Source organism: Diorhabda carinulata, chromosome X (genome assembly GCF_026250575.1).
Source record: "Diorhabda carinulata isolate Delta chromosome X, icDioCari1.1, whole genome shotgun sequence".
NCBI classification, from domain to species: Eukaryota; Metazoa; Arthropoda; class Insecta; order Coleoptera; family Chrysomelidae; genus Diorhabda; species Diorhabda carinulata.
This window is the reverse complement of record NC_079472.1, coordinates 56,606,492-56,627,494: the sequence shown is the minus strand read 5'-3', so window position 1 is coordinate 56,627,494 and position 21,003 is coordinate 56,606,492. Positions and strand designations below refer to the sequence as shown.

The 21,003-nt window shown below is 33.2% G+C and overlaps 1 protein-coding gene across 1 annotated transcript; it reads left to right on the top strand.

Annotated features, from left to right (window-relative positions):
• The first annotated feature begins 887 nt into the window (after window positions 1–887).
• On the top strand, window positions 888–13,451 carry LOC130902329 (leucine-rich repeat-containing protein 34-like). The gene is made up of 6 exons (XM_057814401.1): window positions 888–1,061; window positions 4,026–4,293; window positions 6,141–6,359; window positions 8,202–8,431; window positions 10,602–10,767; window positions 12,944–13,451. The coding sequence occupies exons 1-6, from the start codon at window positions 952–954 to the stop codon at window positions 13,256–13,258; spliced, it is 1,308 nt and encodes a 435-aa protein (XP_057670384.1). The 5' UTR covers window positions 888–951; the 3' UTR covers window positions 13,259–13,451.
• The last annotated feature ends 7,552 nt before the right edge of the window (window positions 13,452–21,003 follow it).

The following is a 21,003-nucleotide window of genomic DNA, read 5'->3' as shown; positions in this document are numbered from 1 at the left end:
GTTGGGTATCTAGATATCTTGTCTATGCACGACCCAAAACTCCGACTGAGTGCTATAAATTGTTGCAAGAGACAATTATCTAACTCGTGCGCGTGTTTTTGGGTGGTGTAAGCGCTTTAGTGAGGGCCGAGAGAGCACTGAAGATGACCAGCGCCCAGGTCGCACTGTGACTGTGTCAACCCCGGAAACAGTGACCAAAATCAACCAAATTGTGCGTGCAGATCGTCGAATGAGCATCCGGATGATTGCCGAGGCTGTAAACGCCAATTAAGAAACGGTTAGAAAAATTTTACACGAGGAATTACACATGACAAAAGTCTGTGCGAAGTTGTGGCTGAAAAATATGACTCCTGACCAAAAGCTCTCGCATCAATAGGTCTGCTCAGATTTCCTTGAAGGGTTAGAAAGGTGAGAAAAAGATCTGCTTTGAAAAGGACCCGATTTGATTCGATGGAAACTGTAAAGCAACAAACGGCAGAGCTCCTAAAAGCACTGACCAAAGAAGACTTCCAGCATTGCTTCGATCAATAGAAAAAACGTATGGAAAGTTGTGTGGCGAAGAGAGGGTAGTATATTGAAGAGGAGCATTCGAGTGTAGAATAATTTTTATAAAAAAACCCTTTTTCGTAACCAGTCTCGTTATTTAATAGCCAGACCTCGTATTGTGAAAGGAGCGTACTGTCAAAATTTCATTTTGATAAAAGATGAATTTTTTCATTTGAAATGTGAAAAACATTTTGAAGAACAGCTTAATATTATTCTATAATTTCTCCAAACTGCTCATTTTATGGAGCTAATCGTTTAAAAATTAAAACATTCAAATTCAAAGTCAGGATATTTTGAACTCATCCCAATTATTGACTGATTAATTTAACAGTTCATTGACGTTACTTGACATATTGGTTTAATATTTTTAGTTAAGTTATACAACGTATATTTATACTAACAAAAATGGGTGATAAATTGTTGAATGAAGATTTCATTCGATTATTTTGTCAAAAAAATTCAGACGGCACCATGCATTTACGTCTTAAAGGCAACGAATTGTATCAGAGATTCGGGTACGTAATATAACTATACTAATATATTTATTTATATTATGGACCATAATAACGACCATTATGGTATTTATTAGCCTTGAATATGATCTATCCGTGTTAAATTAGATTGGAAATAACTTTTTCGGACTTACACATTCAAGGAATTGACATCAACCCAAAGAAGTTTGTGAAATATTTAGGAGTTTAGTTAGACTCATAGCTTCATTTCTCAATATATATACGTGAATAAAAAAATATCCATATCTAAATCAATAGCTTCTAAAAGACGAATCTTGCCATTTTTTGCTAAGTATTCCGCGATTACTAATAGGTAATATACAACTGATGAGAAAATTAGTACGGATCCAGAGTCTTAGGTTGATCAAAGTTATAAGCGCTTATAGGACAATAGTTTCTGTGATCTTGGGAGTAATGGCTGTTATCCCTCCATTGATTTCTTGATTGAAGAAAGAAAAGAGATTAACGAAGAAGTTGATAGAAACCACGCACGTACATGCCTTGGAGCTGGGCGACTGGTTGGAATAGACGGAGGACTTACATAATAATTTTAGATGTAGAAGTATGCATAAATGAACCTTGTGGCGAAGCTGTTTACTGTCTGACGAAAGAACTCTTAAGGCATGACTGATTGTTTCATTTGTGCAAATTTGGACGACTTACAACATACAACGCTTACTATTCCTTTGTCCAATATAGAAATATGTCCAATCTAGGTTCCAAGAAAAAAAAATAAATAACCCGTTCACTTTAAAACATTTTTAGAGAGACATAACAAATCAACAAAATATATATAGTGAAGACAATGATACGAATTGAAGGAAAGAAAAATATACTCAGTGCTACCACATCGAAGAAATGCGAGAGCGGGTCCACTGTGGTGAGGCATAGGAAAAGAGGAAATCTCTGAAGCAAATTATTCACAATTATTATGACATTTATAACATACAATTATAAATTACGTCAAATTGTTTACGTCTTGTTGGAGGCTTTCTTGTTTCTATGTACGAGAATGGTCCCAGAAGTACCTAGCCTGATCTAGAGATAGCGGTAGTTACTTGAAAAACATTAGAAAGTATACAATCTATAGAGCATTAGCTTGAAGTTTGAAGACGCCACGTTGTATTTGTTTGGCAGCCATCAATAGTGAAAGTTTTCAGTGAATTAGGGAACATGATAAAAATTGGTCGTTATGTAAAACAATACTTTTATTTGAAAGGCCTTAGCCTCACCAATATAAAAGATGAACTAAATGGGCCGTAGCCACCCAGTCACAAACAAATATCTATGGGGTATAATGGATAGAAATCTGCTCAATTCGTGCCAACCTCCACAGATTCTGACGCAGTTAATCCACGATATTGAAGCTGCTTGGAATGAGGTAACAAAAGCAGACATTGACTGTAGATCCCTAAAAATGTACAAGAATGCAATCAGCTTCAGGATCGCCAAAGACATTATTTTCGAAGAATGACTATCCTATTACCAAAATTTATTCCTACTGGGTTTCTACTGACTACGAATATATTTCGTGTAAAAGTAAAAGCATTTAATAAAATCAAGGCATTAGCCCAATCAATATAAAAGTTGAACTAGATTCTACTCTGGGGGAGACTGCTCCTTCGTTTTCAACAGTAAAATATTGGGTAGCAGAGTTTAAACGAGGTCGTACGACCTGCGAAGATCACCATCGCAGTGGCCGACCAAATGAGGTGACGACTCCAGAAATATTAAAGAAAATCCACAAAGCGGTACTGGATGATCGTCGATAATATTAGGCATATCAAAAAGTGCGGTGCATCCCATAATTACTGAAAATTTAGACATGAGAATGAAGGGTGCCGCGTTTGCTCACAAAGGAACAAAAACAACGTCGTGAAGATGTCACTATCGAGTGTTTGGCAATGTTCCACAAAAATAAATCCGAATTTTTGCGCCTTTTCATAACCATGGATGAAACATGGATCCATCACTTCACACCTGAATCAAAAGAACAATGGAATGAAAAGGGAGAACCGGCTCGAAAGAAGGCAAAGACCGTTCCATCTGCAGGCAAGGTCATAGTGTCGGTTTTTTATGATGCGCGCGGGATAATTTTCATAGAGTAACTTGAAAAAGGAAAAACGAGTATTATGCGAATTAATTGTACAGTTTGAGCGAAGAAATCAAAGAAAAACCCCCGCATTTGACTAAGAAGTGTTGTTTCATCAAGACAATGCACCAGCTCACACATCCGTTATTGCAATGGCCAAAATTAATAGATTAGAGTTTGAATTGCTACCTTATGCACCGTATTCGCCAGATTTAGACTTCTTAGATTATTTTCTATTCCGAGACTTGACAAAATGGCTCGGCGCTCGAAGATTTTCCCACAATGAAGAGGTTATATAGGCAGTTAATGGCTATTTTGAGGAGCTCGACGATTCTTATTATAAAAAGAGTACCGAACTTATTGAACATCGCTGGGAAAAGTGTATGGAGCTATAAGGAGGTAATGTTTAAAAATATAGTTTTTTCCAAAATTTTTCTGTTCTCATTGTTGGGCCAGATACTTTTGATTTGACTCTGTTCGAAGGATTTTTGAATTTTGAAAATTGAATGTTGGTATTTTATGGATTTATTTTTAAAATGGTACTGATGAGTTTTTAATCTGTTATCTAAATATTGAGATGTCTATCCTATATAAACAGCGTCACAATTAGCAAAAGGAGCCTCCCATATAATATTATTTTTTGGCGCTTCGGATTTCAATTTAATGAAATAATTTGATGATCATCTAAATTTAATATATAAGATCCTTGTCCCCTTAATTTTCGTTTAAAATCCCATGTATATATAGTGTTCATTTGGGTATGATATATTTTCTAAGCAATTAGATTGATGGCTGCTTCTTTATTGAAATATTACAACCACGGATAAGAAATAATTCTTCATATTATCTTTTTCCCGAAAACCTTAATTTTGTAGGCATCGCTTACAAGCAAAGCACATGAAAACCATAGCGAAATTTTTGAGAAAATATGACCAAATCATAAGTTTAGATATGAGTTACAACGATTTCGGTGACGAGGGTATGAGAATGTTATCGAAATATTATTGGAATCATCACAACAACCTATTGTATTTACAAGTAATGCAATGCGATATACATGCGGCCGGCATGGAATATTTTTCATCATCAAAATATTTACGTCTCATCACCTGTGAACTGAATGGAAATAAAATTGGAGCTGAGGTATTAGTATTTATTTGTTATAGCATCTTCTATCCTTCAACCAATGCCTTCAATCGTTTCCAAGATTATCATCAATGACTGAAGCAACATGGTCTTTAATCTAGAAATATTTAAATTTTGAATATCGAAATATTAAGAATGAGTGAAACCTTAAGCTTAGTAGGTGTCTAACTATATGTGTAGTGCGGTCCACGACTTCTTGCCCAGATATAGTAAATTGAGTGCGTTCGCAAAAATCTTTATCCACGCGTCAGTGAAAAATCTACCCCAAGTTTCAACTTGCTGCTTCGATCTATTTTATTATAGTAGAGCTCGAACTCGACCACCCAATCAAGAATGATTAACATCAACACAAATCAAAAACAGAATGAAGGCTGTTTACAGTAACTTGTGTCCATCATTTTCAAACATTAAAAATTTGTCTAAGCTGTTTCGGGGACGAGATTAGACATTTTAAGAATTTCTTCCAAGTAACCGGCGCGCAAAAATGGGAAAACATTGCGGCACAGACCAGCATTTCCAAGTATTCTAAGGATTCTACATGAACATTTAAATATGACTGACAAATCAAATAATAATGGGTAATGAAACTACGGTATTTTACTATAAATCGACTTCCATGAGAAATTCTATGGAGTGGCATCGAAAAGGAGCGACCGTGTCAAAAAAGCGGAGGTCACGAAAAGCACTAAAATAGTGAGAGCAAAAGTATTTTAGGACTGCGAAGGTATCCTTTCTTTTGATTATAAGAAATTGAATACGGTTTATAACTCTAACTTTCTAAGACAGATGCATCAAAAAATTATGGAAAAAAATCGACGTAACATAAGCCAAGGTATGCCTTGGCTCGTTTTCCAAGGCTACTGTTCACGAATGTATCACAGACATTGAACACTCACTAAAGAGCCCTGATTTAACCCCGTCCGACTATTTTTGTTCGCAAAGCTGAAGGGTGAGTTAAGAGGTAAAAGGTTTAACAGCGACGATATGCGAAAATTTTGACTCTAAAGATGCATTATAATTTTTATTTCCATTATTTCCATGTCAGATTAAAAACTGATGGACCACACTACGTATATTGAAAAATTGAACATACCTTCAAGACGTTTATGATGGTAGTTGCAGTTTCTGTTTCTTGCTTTAAGAAATTCAGTACATTGTCATATTTTTCACCTTACTGTCAAACAGTGGATTGTTTGGTGAAATAACTTAAGTAAAATACAAACTCAAGTAATTTCAATTTTGTCCTAGTCTAAACCAATTAATGATTGTGGCAAGAATTATGTTAGGCAAACTAAAAGGTCTATTAATATCCGGTTTCAAGAGCACATAACTCATTCAAAATAAGAATGAATATAAGGTACCTATTGCCGAACACGATGTTATCTTAATCGTGAAATGAATATGAATAATATGAAGTGGTTGAAAGAGATTTCCAACAATAAACTTTAGAAGCATTTGATAGTATTGAGATCGTTAATTGTAAGAATAGATTAAAAAGAAACGAAGGGCCTTTTTCTTACTGTCCACTCTATAGTTTATTAGCTAGAGAATGAATGTTAATTTTTCTTTAGTAGTAGTTTTTCCCGCTGAAATGCGTTTTTTTCGGGAACAAGTTCATTAGTGGTAAAATTTAGTATATATAGGTAGGTCAAAATTATAAATTTTAGTTTACCTTCAGTCTCTTTGGTTATCGAAGCACGCGTTTGCGTAATTTAGAGTATGAAATCACCAATAGAACCAGAAATTCTTTCATGTTTCGTACACGGGTTTCTTATCACAAAACTTTGGGCATTTATATTCAACGATAGAATAAAAACGGTTTAAAATTTTGTTACATGTTGCAGGGTGCACGGTTCATAGCAAGACTGATTGAAAGATGTCCCACTTTGGTACTTATCGATATTGCAGAAACGGATCAGACTTTAGAAAGCGTGGAATCAATATTAATTGTCACAGAAGCGAGTAATTTGAAAGTTTTAGACATTTCTAGGATAATTCCCAATAGCTTTTATTCGAGATATAACAAATCTACTTTAGCTGACGATTTGTCAGTTGCTCTAAAGGTAAGAGGAGAAATTATATTGAACATTGGAATCACTCAAGCCTCTTTTTAAACATTATTACAGAATAATCTAAATATTTCCTAAAATTTCCATAAATAGACTTGAAATAATACGAGTTTTCGGGTTTGTATTGGACTTGTGTAGCCATAAGCTGTAGAAAATAATAAAAACAGGTTTGGACTGGTCAAAAGTCCTGTGTATTGAATATTACATAGCCGTTTCTTAAGATCTATAAGTACCTATTTAGCAATAAAATCTAGAATTTTTGTTTCATGTCAATTCCAATAATCTCTTCCCGAAAATACCATTCTAGGTTTTTCCATATTTTAAGTATGTCCAAGTTTCAAATTTCAAATATAAAATCATTTGAAAGAAAGACTTCGAAGGAAAGTAGAAAAGAATTTCCGACAGCAGATAAAGTTCTTTTCACGGTTCGAGATGATATGGATTACCCTGAACTGAGTCGAAGGACAGTTTGAAAAAAAAAATAGGTTTTTGCTGGAGTATGGAAAAGAAGAAATTACATTTTTCCAAATCATTCATCCACTGGTCTAAATGTACCAAGAGGAAAGGAGTGGGATTATAATACACATCGGCAGTCCAAACGGTTTTGTTAAATGTGTTTTCGTCATTTTTGAATCTACTGTTCCAGTGAGTACCATGAGGACATGAGTGCTGATGTTTTTGAAGAATGGTTCGAACAAATAAAAGATCTTCTTTCTCCGAACTTAATAGTGATGGATAATCATTTTTAGAGAAACCATCAAGTGGTTAAAAATATTTACAGAAATGGCTAAATTCAAAGGATATTAAGTTCCATCTCGGTTCTAGAAACCAACTGAAAAAAATCATCTTCACCGTAGAATAGATTGAAATTTGAAATTGAATAACGAGCGATTTTGATTTTAACATGAAAAGAAACGCTTAACTCGTAAGAAATGTTTTCCAAGAGTATAACACAACAAACATTGAGAATATCATTGTTCCCATGACCTTCAAGACCGATTGGTTATCTAAGAAAATGTAGATGGGCTTTCTAGAGAGGTTTATATCTAAACACTCCTGAGGACATTTGTTTATTGCTAGTAATTCTACTTTAAAAATGATGAGTGGTGTTTCTAGCGGTATGGAGAGCTTGTATTTTGGTCCACAAATGCCCAGTTTAGCTCCTCGTTATAGTCTCGAACCATTTGTACTTGAGACATACATTTAGAGCTAGCGAAAGATTTTTGTTGACCCATGATTGGCGGTCGATAATTACCACTTCGAATTGGGTATCTTTGTCCATCATGCTGTGCATTTGGTCCATTGATTTGTCACTGCTTATAGCTATATCAGATCTAGAACTCTTCGGTGACCTGTCAGATAACCTGGCTTTAGTTTTACTGTCTGGATTAGCCTCTAATTATAATAATACTTAGACAGATTAGCCTTTGAATCTTGTCCAGTTTAATTTGCCATGTTTTTTATTCAGTTTTCGTCCAACAAACAAGCGCTGTGTATGTGACCATGCGTTTAATGACTTTTTGGTATATTTAGGATACAATCTCAGGCCTTAGATCCCATGTCTTGCCAATAAGCTTGCGACAGGTCCATATAACCGCAGTGATTGTTTCAAGTAAGTGCTTTATCTAGGATGACTCCTAGATAAAGCTCTCGGCTTTGCAAGAATGTCGAGCTCAGAGCATAATCATCTACTTAGTACCCGCGATACATAAATCACTATTATATCATTCATAACTTTTAAATTTTCATTGCTTCATATCCTTGTCCTGCGAGGAATGTTTGATCGTGTATCCACTAAGAAAATATTTACTGTTGAAGTAATATTGTTATTTTTAGTTGAATGAGAATCTGACCGAGTTACATATTCAAAAATTAGAATTTGATGGGCACGATGTGGAAATCCTCTTGAGTGGTCTACTAGTAAATAAGACACTACAAATTCTCGATTTGGGATGCAACAGAATCGGAGATCTTGGTGTTGAAATGATAGCAGTTTGGTTAAAATCCAGGCCAGCATTGAGAGCTTTGAATATATGTGCTAATAATATTAGAGATTCTGGTGCAAGGCAAGTTCATCTATAAAGTTATCAACCTTATGTCAATTAGTATGAAAGTTGGGGGAGGTGCCGTAGCCATTCCATACTCCCCTCAGTTTTAGAGCATTTTTCTATGATTTTTCAAGCGTGAAATCGATTTTTTAAGGGTGCCGAACCCAAATCTGGTCGAGTAATTTGTTATAAACAATACAATAGTTTATAAAGCTATAACCCTTGAACAAAGAGAGATATGAAAAAAAGTTTCAAATAAAAAATATTTGTTTAAAAAAGGTTTCAACAGTTTTTTTGCAAAATATCAATATTTAAAAAGTTATCGACAATATAATTTAAAATTATTGCAAATTGACGTTTTTTCTCACTTTATCAGTCATTATTTGGTTCGTACCTACGTGACTTGAAAAGATTTAAAGCAGCTCATTTTAAACGTTAAAGTTTAAGCTTCAAATTGAGATTTAAATATTATCTGTTGAATTTGTTTATAAGTAGCTTAAAGTGCTAATTAGTAGGAACAATTTGAGATTAGCATCTTTCATAGATTACATAATAGATGCAAGGTGTAATAAAACAATGAAAATTTTAGTTAATGTAAATAAGTAATAGGGGACGCGCACTTTAGCTTCTGATCGCGCAGCTTAAAACCTGCATAACGTAATAACTAATGGTCGAAAACATGATTAGAAGTGGTCAAAATGTTCGTATTGATTAGCACTTTAAGCCACTGGAAGGTGCATATCGTTTTTTTTTAAATTTATACATTCTTATAACACATAAACAAATTAGGGTGCTTTTTCCATAAAAATTTGTACATTCAAACTTCTGTAACATTTCAACAGATAATAGTTAAAAGATCTACCACATCTCATTTTGAAGCTTAAGCTTAAAGTTTAAAATGAGCTGCTTTTAATCTTTCTATCTTATGTACGAACCAAGTACTCATAGATAAAGTTAGAAAAAACGTCAATTTTGCATTATATTGTCGATAAGTTTCTAAATATTAATTTTTTGCAAGAAACTGTGGAAATCTTTTTTGTAGATCTTTTTTATTTGAAACTTTTTTTCCATATCTCTCTTTGTTTAATAGTAATAACTTTATAAGAAATTAAATTGTTTATAACAAATTACTCGACCAGATTTGGGCTTGCTCGGTACATTCAAAAAATCGATTCCTGGCATCAAAAAACATACGAAAACGCTCTAAAACTGAGACAATAAATTTTTGGAGAGTATGTTTATAAAGTAACGTAACTCAAATAACTAATTGACATATAATTTTTAGAGTTTTAGACCGTACACTCTGTATATATTTTCAGTTTTTCATAATTTATTGAATCACAAATTGTCTTGCAACTAAAATATCACGTGACCTGGTGAATAAAATGTACCTTTCTCGCGGTATATCAGCTTTTGTCGTGAATAATATTCTAATTTATCAAAAAATACAAATGGTTAATGAATATTTTCTATCCGTATCAATTTTATTAACAATCCTTTTAGTTTGATATAATTGCTTTTATTACATCTTTATAAATAATATTTGAATATAACGTACTGGCTAACCCGACGCTTTGTTCCACGTTAGAAACAATTTTGGATTTTATCAAGTTCAATAGCTTCATTGAAGCACCTTTTGATAGATGACAATTTTTGTTTTACTATTAGACGCAAGAACAAATAACGCGGATGGTCTTCCGACCCGTAAACATGCCTCATGTAAGTGACCATGAGAAAAACATGAGTTTTCTAGATTCAGACAACAAACTTTCAAAGATTGGTTCATCACTCATCAATTTACTTACCACCAAATCCCAATTTCTCCTTTACTCATGGCTTTTCAAATTTTTTATCTGTTCTTAGAATTCTCCTTCTCTACGAGCTCTTCATTTTCTAGTTTCTCTCCTATACCATTTTTCAGTTCCGGTTCTCCTCAAAAGACTCAAAAATATGTGGTATTTGTTATTTTATAGAGAATAAAAATCTGAAAATATATAGAGTGTGTACAAGTTGAAAAAATACATTAATAGATTATTTTAGAGTAACCTTTAGACATTGTTTCTTGTAATCCTAGCCTTGATTCATCGTTACTCAGTTTTTTACTGAGTATTCGAACAATTCTCAGAATAGTTAGAAATATTTTATTATTAACAACTGTGTTATGTGTTATAATTTGATTTGATTATAGAGCCTTGAGTATGGGAATGCCATTCTCGAATATCCGAATGCTGGACATAAGCGCTAATCATATTACAGATATTGGCCTCACTGATATACTCGATACAGCTAAAAAATATTGCAGGATAAGAATTCTATTTATGTGGGGTAATAGATTTGGACCTACTGCTTGTGCGGTAAGTAGTTTAGATAAACTATTTATTACTTGCAAGTGCGAAAAGCTCGGTATAGCTTGGGTATTACATATATTACATATATTTGAAGCTCTTCTTCAGGAAGTGGTAATCAGTTGAAGGTTATATAACTCGTACTAATATGGGGGGATTAATTAATATTAAATTGGATGCCATCAGCTTTTTAACGAATTTCCTCCTCATCCTTATCTCTAGTATATGTTCTTTAAAGCATTATAATATATTGGTAATTTTGAAAATTCTCGAAATTTCTACTCCGACTTTGACGCCATTATCAACGGAGGGGTGGCGTTAGGGTGGTTAGTGGTTAATTGGTAAGAAGTGATCAGATTCAGTAGTCTCAATTTGCCTACTACCTACTAAATGAAAAGCTGGAACAAAAAAATTCCAAATGATTAAAATAGAAATAAAAGATGATATGTTTACCATCGAGAGCACCTTGGACACTAACACTGCTGGTCTTCAGCTCAAGATTCGCTGAATTCGAAATTAAAATTTTAACTTGCGAAAAGTGTGTACATAATTGATACCTAAAATAAAAAAGATTTGTATCTTCACTTTGAATACGAATAGGAATAACGTGCGACAAATCAAAAATGAATTAAAAGGAAGAAGATGAAAAAACAGCTGGCGTTCTGAAGGAACTGACAGAAAAAGTTACGAACAATGGAAGATAAGCATTGTAGGGATGATACATGAATATAAAGAATATGAAAATCAAATGTTTTACATCACCATTCTCGTTATTTAATTGCCATACATCGTAGTTTTACTTTATAATTATTCCTACCATTTCCATTTTTCCATAATCGAAGAAAAACTTTTTTTTTTCGATAAAACTGAAGTAACCATAATATTTCAATCCATATACAGACTCTACGGAAGAGAAGTTTTAATTGGTTCAACAATAAATTCGAATAATGAACATAATTCCGAGTGGTATTTTCAGAACAGCGCACTGAAAATTTTTTCCCATCCCATACAATTGGAACTCTTATAGCAGAAGTTTAGTCCCTTCGGTATTTCATTCTTTAGAACTAAAGATGTTGAAGCAGACGATTCGCAGATATTTTGATTTTTGCAAGTGTGAAGAGTTGGACAATTTTTGTGACACTCCTATTTTTCTTTGCGTGGATTATTCTATGGTATCTATCTTTTACTTTGAAAGATCCACCAAAATGGTTGCCAAAGTACGATGTTGCCTAAGTCAGGTATATTTTTTGGGACTTTTCAGTTTCAAGTATTTTGCAACAAGTTTAGGGAGAGCGCTGATGGTATGGCATACAACATATTGGAGCTACCTAACACCTACAATTTCGGTATGCACCAAATAATCTTCTACTGTTCATATTTCTAGGCCGTAGATCTGCATATTTACGGTAAAGTGCCCTGGGCTTGAAAGTACATCCCTCATCGGTAATGACAAACGTATTAAATCTTGTCTACGGTATGCGCCAAAGATCCCAAACACTAAAATATCACTTTTCACAAGTTTCGCATATAAATGTGGTTACTTGTTATGCCGTTAGTACCCTGGACTATTTTGGTACATAGCCCAAAGCCTGACGTTTCAAAAACGCTTAGTTTTTGGATAATTTGAGTTGCCAGCAATTTCTTTTATAGCTAAACAACTATTGAGATTAATTGAGAACCGACTTCATAACGTAGAAGATTTCTTACATTCTTGGCTTTTTTAACAAAATAAACTAGAAGAATATCATCAATCTCAGTATTAACTTTTTTGATATCTCGCCATTCCATAAAAAATTGATATCTCGAACTGGATTTTGCTGGTAACAAATCAGCACTGGTTTGTGCCGCTAGCTCTAATATCTGGATTTTCTTTCGAGTACATTTTCAAAACTAACACGAATGAAAATAAAATATCGTTCATTACATGTCCAGAATTCGATTTTTCCGAGCTTGTATTTTCCAGATCCAAATTTCCCGACTCCTAATAAAATATTCTATTATAAATCGTTTATGTTTTTTATACACTATGAATATTTTTAATGTTTTTTCAGTTATTTATTTCATCAGATTCCCCCTCATCTAATAACGTTCTTTGTTTATAAGTTGCCTCTAAAATAGTCTGAATGGCAAGACGTGTTCAGATATTTGGGGTTAATTAGATAATTTTACGTCATATTTTTTACAGAGACTTGAAAGAATGCTGAAATCTACAGTACTTGAGCAAGAATATATTGACGTTAAAATTTATACCGTTGATGAAAAATATGAAGCAGTATATTATCCAACAAATCATTACAAATCAAATTATTACGCAATCACCAAACCTGCATGTCCAAACGTTATTAAGATTATACGAAACAAAATTTATGGGCCGGACGCTCTCCCACGGGAATTATTAAATATTCCACATATCGGGAGATATCCGAAGGTGGATGAAAGTCTTGGATTGTACGTTAAAAAGAAAAAATATTGCGATGAATATGATAAGTGTGATACTTAGAAGCTTCCATTGATTTAGATCATTAATATTTTTGAATCCTTCATCAATAATCCTGAATCATTAGAAAAGTTTCATGGAATGTTGTTTAATATATTATCAAACAGAAAATCAACAGTCAAATTGCGGTTTATATACATACACAATTGCTCATTATGTTTTTACTTCATTAAATCTTGTATACGAGAAGAACAAATATTTACTAAAGAAGAGCGTAAAAAACATATTACCAGAATATAAACAGATTTGAAACATTCACACACACACACACACTGTTCTTGTGAGAAAATGTCTGTATCAATATTACGCAATAAAAACTCTGATCTCAACTTTTCATAAGCGATCTAAATTAAAATAGTGCTTGAGATAAATATTTTCGTCAATTAACGAAAGATATTTTTAATTAAAATAATTACTTTCATTCGTTTCAATTGGAATTTCTTATTTCTTTTGAAACCATGGAATGCTATAGTTTTTGCTCATTTTAAGTACGCCTCAGAGACTTGTAATGCCACTTCAAAACTTATTATCATCACAGACAGGACTAACGTGAAATCTAAACGTTATCTTTCAATTATTGATCTATTATCTGTTAAATGAAACAATTTGTTCGAATATTCAACAATCTAATGTAAATTTTTGAAATGAATGTGGAAGGTACAGTTTGTCTTAATTGAAATGTTAATACCTACTTTTTTAAAATCATTATTAAGATTTTCGGAAGTGTGTGAAGCATTACTTCCACTAATGGCACTACCAATAATGTGCGAAAAATTTTTCTTATCAATGATACTCTCTTCAACGTAATCAGTTGCCACAGTTTGCTATAATAGTAGCAGACGTACGTCGAAACGCGTGCCTTGACTAGTGTTATTCTCAGGATCCTCTAATTTAAGAAAACATACTATTTTCGAGGTATTTATACCAACCACTTGTTGGTGCACTTTCATTCCGAAAGAAAACTTACTGAATTTATATTTCGGGGTCGCAATAATGATCATTGTCCCACCAAATGCACTTGACTAATCCCTTCTGTATCGACAACAGTAAAATGTCATGCTTCTACTATCTCAGATGGTCGCTGGGTTGCTACTCAAATTTTGAGATAGACAAATAAAAAAAATTATAAACGTATATGGATTTATTGTTTTTCAACATATTCTCTATTAAGATTAATAAATTCTTGCATGCGTTTGAACGGATAGAGAACGGGTCAACCTACAAATACTTGGGATTTCAGCAGACTGGGTAGTGATGAGCGAGACTGGTCTTGGCCTTGCAAAAAATGCCAAGACCAAGACCAGCTAGAGAATTGCAAGACCAAGACCGAGTATGCAAAACCAAGACCAAGACCAAGACCGAGTTGTGGAAGACGTACGCAAGACCAAGCCCGGGCTGCAAGACTCTTACAGTCTTGCTTTTTTTTCGTTTATTCGATAGTGTTTCAAATGAATTTTTACAAAATGCGTATGTCTACCTTAAAATAACATGAAAGCAATTTGAATTTTGAATAAATATTAATAAAAATATCTTTGTTGAACAAATTATCCCACTCACAATATTACCTGTGATATCACATACTAATAAAATAAGTGTACTCTGCAAAAACGGGGAACTTGTTATAAATCAATTCAAAATGAAGGGTAGCCGGTTGATTTATGTGGGGTTAAGAGATAATTTTATTATTTATTCACCATATATCTGGGCATCAGGAATGAAATAATCTGTTTACGTCATCTGTTGCAATATATCTTTTTATTTTTTATGTTTCTATTTTTCAAGTGTACGACATGATTTTTAATTAATAATTAAATTTCATAATTTTAAAAATAAAATTATTAAAATAGGTATCAAAATGTGGTAAATACAAGGTATATTTATTGTATCGTAGTGTATGTATTTCAGGACAAAAATTCGAAGAAAAACAATTTATTTTTTTACAAATGGATAAATTTTGAACATCAAAAAAGCTAACTAGTATAACTTGAACTTAATTTTTTGAAAAATAGTTGATACTCATTATTTTTAAAAATAAATGAGAAACTAAAACTACTACTAGATTTCAGCGAGATTCGACCATGAATCAAAATGGTTTTAATTTGATTTCGAAAACAATTTAAAAACATATTCTCCTTCTTAGATGCTGATATATTTCGAACTGCTTCTATGAGATGGTTTTGTATACTTATACTCTTTAGGATCAATTATATGTAAGATGTAAGATCTGCAAGAATCTTGCAGCAAAACCATACCATGATCAAGACTACGCATGCAATACTAAGACCAAGTCTAAGCCGGTCTTTGTTTTGCCCATCAATAAGGTTAGGTTACTAGACCAAAAGCAGGCAAAGGCTAGAATCCATGATCAATACAATGAAAGAGTAAAGTGACTTATGAAGTCAGATTTCAAAATAAAGTGCATAGTCACGAGTCAAGAGTCACGAGCAGTAGCATGTGAACATAGAGGCAACCTAGCTCCTCGAAAAAAGAAGACTGAAAAGGACGAAGCCTTCTAAGCTGGTTATGTAAGTGCTTACTTTAAAAGCAGAGTAAAGTGGCTGATTTTACATATTAGTAGTGTTTGTGTAGACAATAATAATTGCAGTTATAATAATTGAAGGAGCTTCTACTAAGTTACAGACACTTATAGTAATTGTTCATTAATTGTGATAATGATCAGATCACAATCATAGGGAGATATTCCAGGTTTTCTTGAAAATAAAAAATTATGGAATACTGAAATGGACATTTACAGGTAGTAACTTGATCCTTAAGACAGAGAATAAACTAAATATAATCCTCTATAATAATACAGACAATTTACCATGCAAATTCAACAGTTCAAAAGGCATATACACCTACCTGGCCCATTACCTTAGCAAAAAAGAAAAACCGTATCAAAGGAAATGTTATTCCAAAATAACTAAACAATTCATTTTAAGAGTGAAATATGGCACCAGGACGATTTATAAATTTCATTTTTTATTCACCGGGTAATTTTGATTTCAAACTAGTTTACTAAAAATGATAATGTTTGTATGCAATTAATACTATCTACCTGGAAAAAGCACAACCTTATTAATTTTATTAATAGCGAGTAAAAGTTTCACATAATACTACTTAACCCATTCAATACGGCAACCATTTTAACAGATTATCACTCTATCACTATAAAACTTTGACTCTGACGGAAATGTTTATTGATACGAATTATTAGATCTAATAATAATTTGAATCAAAAAAATGATTTAAAAATCCCAAGTTCCTATTTTCGATAATTAAGCGGGTGCGCCTCGGCACGATCTCCGTCAGTGTAAAGGAATAAGTTCACCTGTGTTGCGGGTAGCCTAACTTCGTGACTTACCTTGTATCTAATTCGTTGTTGGTTCCAAGACCGAGAAATTAAACTAACAATAAAAAAAAAAACAAAAATGACATTTTCAAAAAATGGTATTGTGTATATTACTCGTAATTACGTTAACGATTACTTAAAATCATATACATATTTCACCTTTTTTATTTTTATATTATTATATAATAAATAAAAAATTTTGAGGTATACATAAATAAAAACAAATATTTATTATATATATTCCTCTAAAACATGACATGTGATTTAGACGCATCAACCGCTTCCTCAGGTGTAGAAAAAGGTTGACCTCGCATTTTATTTTTGATCTGTAGGAATAAGAAGAAATTATTGTTTGGCTGATAGATCTATGAACTATCCAACTATCAGATCTTGAATTTAGATGCTTAGCTATTCAAAAATCAAAAACTGCAAAAACATTGACGGGATTTCCACAGTTGCACGAATCGAGAATCAGCTGAGGTTTCATTTCCCATTTTAATAAGTTATAAAACTTAAAAAAAATCAAACCCTATCCCCTATGTTATTTGTACAGTATGACCATTTTGGTCAACGTAATCGTACTTATTATATTAATCATCATACTTAGTTATATTATCCTATAGTTGATTTATTAACTAAACAAAAAAAATTTTATCAATTTCCTAAAAATTAGAGTAGAATAGCTGATTAGGCATTTTTAAACGGCCTTTACGTTTTATACGTAAACGTTTAACCCTTTTCAGCATTTTTCTGTTTATTCATAATCACGTAGAAAGCGAATTTATCAGTTAGCTTAGGACTTAGGATTGCAGGAATTTCAATCAGAGTTTCAATAGTTGAACCGTAGATTTTTTATGGGTTAAATTCGCGCATTAGTTAGAAAATTTTCTACAAAACTTCAAAGTAACATTTAATTCGATAATGGAATAATAAATCCAGGACTGTATTTCTGCTACTATATTCGTATACAAAATTTGGGTAATTTTCGAGAAAAACATAAACAGAAAGATTACTGGAAATACAATTCGATATAAGAACTATTCTCAATAAATGATTAACTTTTTTTTTCAACCCGTCTAACGATCGATCAGATATAAATTTAGAGTTATACTCTTTGATAATCGGGACTGGAAAGATAACTATCCCAATTTCCTAAACCAAAAAGATCCGTTTTGTAAACAGATGAACCAAAGACACACGGCGCAGAAATAGTTTTTTGTAGCAACCTGTCGAAAACGGAGGAGGTTCCAAAGCTCGCCATTCAAGCCTATGCAGAGATATATACCATATGACCCTTTTTAAGACAAATAATCAACGCAAAGAACATGAACAAACATATATATCTGCTGTGACAATCAACAAGCTCTCGAGTAACTCGGAATGGAGAATTTCAGTATCGAGCAGCTAGAAAAGCTATAACTAAGTCAAGTTGTGTGAACTTCTGGAAATTCTGATGTCCTGGGAACCGGAAAGGTAGACGGGTAAACACAGCAAAGCACCTCAGGTGATACAGGTGATAGGTATCACACAAGAAGTTGAATGTCCAAGATGCCAAGGTGAGGACAATCAACACGCTCTCGGGTAACTCAGGACGGTGAATTTCACTAAGAAGATGGTACAAAATTGTATCGAGCAACTAGAAAAGCTATAACTAAGACAAGTTTTGTAAAATCCTGGAAAATCTGATGTCCTGGGAACGGAAAAGGCAGACGGATAAGCACAGCAAAGCACCTCAGGTGATACAGGTGATAGCTATCACACAAGAAGTTGAATGTCCAAGATGCCGAGGTGAGGACAATCAACAAGCTCTCGGGTAACTCAGGACGGTAAATTTCACCTAGTAGGTGGTACAAACTTGTATCAAGCAGCTATAACTAAGTCACGTTGTGTGAAAGCATGGAAATTCTGATTCCAAGATGACAGGGTGAGAAAGAAACTCTACTTTTTGTGTCCTCTTGAGACAGAGTGCGAGAGAGAGAGAGACATAATCCGAACTCCAACTGACGATTTATTCTTCATTAGACCCGAGAACTCAAACTTGAATGGCTGAGCCCTTAGTTCAATGAGAATTCAATTTCATATTTTTCCTTGAAGTATCATATTTCAAACAACAGCTGGCAAAAGCTGATTTCCTCCAATAGTTTTTTCAGAGCCATTTTCTGAAGTAAATTTGAATAATGGAAATAATCGCTTAAATTGAAGGTTTTAACGAAACTGTACTGGCACAAATGACCCTTAACGGCCAAGGCGTTTAATAGAGGCGGTTATATTAGAAATAAAAAAAAGTAAAACAGCTTGATGAAAATCTCCAAAATGGAATTATGGGAGTAGATGTAAACCACGTCCATATTATACAGTACGTGTTTGCATAATTTTAAATAAGCATGAAGTCTCTTTTTAAAAGTTCTCTCACAATGGAACAATAATAAAAAAGAATTGTTAATATAGAGCGCTGTTGGGAGAAATTTTTTACATCAAAATATAACTACGGACGAATCCCGCTTTCGCCACACACACCCTGGACCCGGCGAAAACTTTATGGAGCGATATTATGACTTTCTAAATTTTCTTTGGTCAATGCATGTCACTTAAAATGGAGGTCATATTTAATGAATTCAACTTGCTATAACTTGCAGAATATCCACCATATTCTCTACATCTAGTCCTCAACGACTACTGGCTTTTTCAAATCAAATATTAAACCAATAAGGAAGTTGTTGCTAAAACTAAAGTCTATTGAAGATAGAAGAAAAATTGTTCCATCATCTGACTTATTACATAAATAGAAATGTGAAGAAAGAACTAATCTTTTTGATAATAGACTGCTAAACTATCGATCTATCTTGTGTATTAATACATTCAATTAAGTCTAACATTTCATTACACATAATTTAGTTTTTCATTAAAAAAAAGAACGAAGCTTGTGTAATTCTTCTTATTATACAAACAGTGCGTATCAGTTTCTTTAAAATAGGTACAAGGCAAAAGGTAGTAACGAAATTAAAATCTTAGACATCATTAGGTAACATCCATGTCTGACGGGTCGTTTGAAATATGGCGACACGCCTTTTTTCCAGCATTCGAATCGGTCCTCCTACGGTATGCTCTCCTCGCATTTCCAACTTTACTAATGAACAATATTTCCTTTGTCGGTTTTGGTTTATTATCTATCATACAGCGTGTCAACGGATTTTTGAATTCGTAAATTGGAGATAGTATTTCTCCAATTTTCGTTTCTTTATTACGTAGACTAATTTTTTTGACTGCTACTTTTTTATTTCAGTACTCAAATATACTCTTATTTAGTATTATATTCTATTAATTTTCTTAAATTTTATTAATATTTTTCTCACAAAACGATGTGCCTCCTCCGGTCTCAAACACAACTTTATTGCCATCCAAATATTTTACAGAAACTCCACATGTTGAGATAACTACTCATAATTTCACAATTTTTCAAAATAAAAGTCTTTTTTATTCTCAATAGCTTGTTCATATTCATTGAAATAACTAAATTTCCTCATGCCTAAATTCGAAATTTCATATGTGTAACCCTTATTAATTATATTTCTAAATACTGAACATTATTTTCTTTGAATAAACTTCTATCAAAAATCCTCACTGCTTGTTTTAGGATATATAGGATTTCGATGGTAAATGGATATAAAGGATTTCTACTATTCAACTCTGAAATAATGAAATAATTTCGAAATTCATTATTTCGTAAATGTATTCTGCCGTTCTTAAAAGGAGAAAACAACTACTTTCCTGGCTAATGCCTCGACGAATATTGAATTACAGCTCCACTGAAGTGCGTTATGTCAATCGACCTTTTTGTCGATATTAATATCCCCAATAATTCGAAATTACAAGAAGAGGTTGTAACTATTGACTAGTTTCGATGTTATTACGTCTCATCAGAGCAGTTTAACAATCCTCGTTCGGGTTTGAGACCCGAACTGAAGACAACGTCAAACAGAGTCGCTATTTGGTACATGGTGTTAAATATTCCCCAGCAAATGCTAAGTGATGCCATCCTTACTTCCAGCTGCGAACCACTGGTCATGTAGAAATCTAGCGTAGTCGTCGATAATATAGATTCAAATGGTAAATGAGATGTGTAAAATGTATAAAAATAAAGAATTTCCACTGTTCACCTCTGAAACAATCTAGAAATTCAATAAATAGAAAATGTATTCTGCCGTTCTTCAAAGGAGAAAACAACTACTTTGCTGGCTAATACCACGACGAATATTTCATTACAATTCCACTGAATTGTGTGATGTCAATCGACCATTTTGTCGAGATTAACATCCCCAAATGCTTGCAATTAGTTCTTTGTTCCACTCAGTCACGTTTGCGGGTAGAAATATTGCACTTACGAGGGGGTAATCAA

What these genes read in the sequence shown, in the direction of transcription:
- LOC130902329 (XM_057814401.1), top strand. Translation starts at nt 952, where the DNA reads ATGGGTGATAAATTGTTGAATGAAGATTTCATTCGATTATTTTGTCAA. An exon ending in GAAATAAAATTGGAGCTGAG is followed by an intron (nt 4,294 to 6,140) that starts GTATTAGTATTT and finishes TACATGTTGCAG; the next exon opens with GGTGCACGGTTCATAGCAAG. An exon ending in ATTAGAGATTCTGGTGCAAG is followed by an intron (nt 8,432 to 10,601) that starts GCAAGTTCATCT and finishes ATTTGATTATAG; the next exon opens with AGCCTTGAGTATGGGAATGC.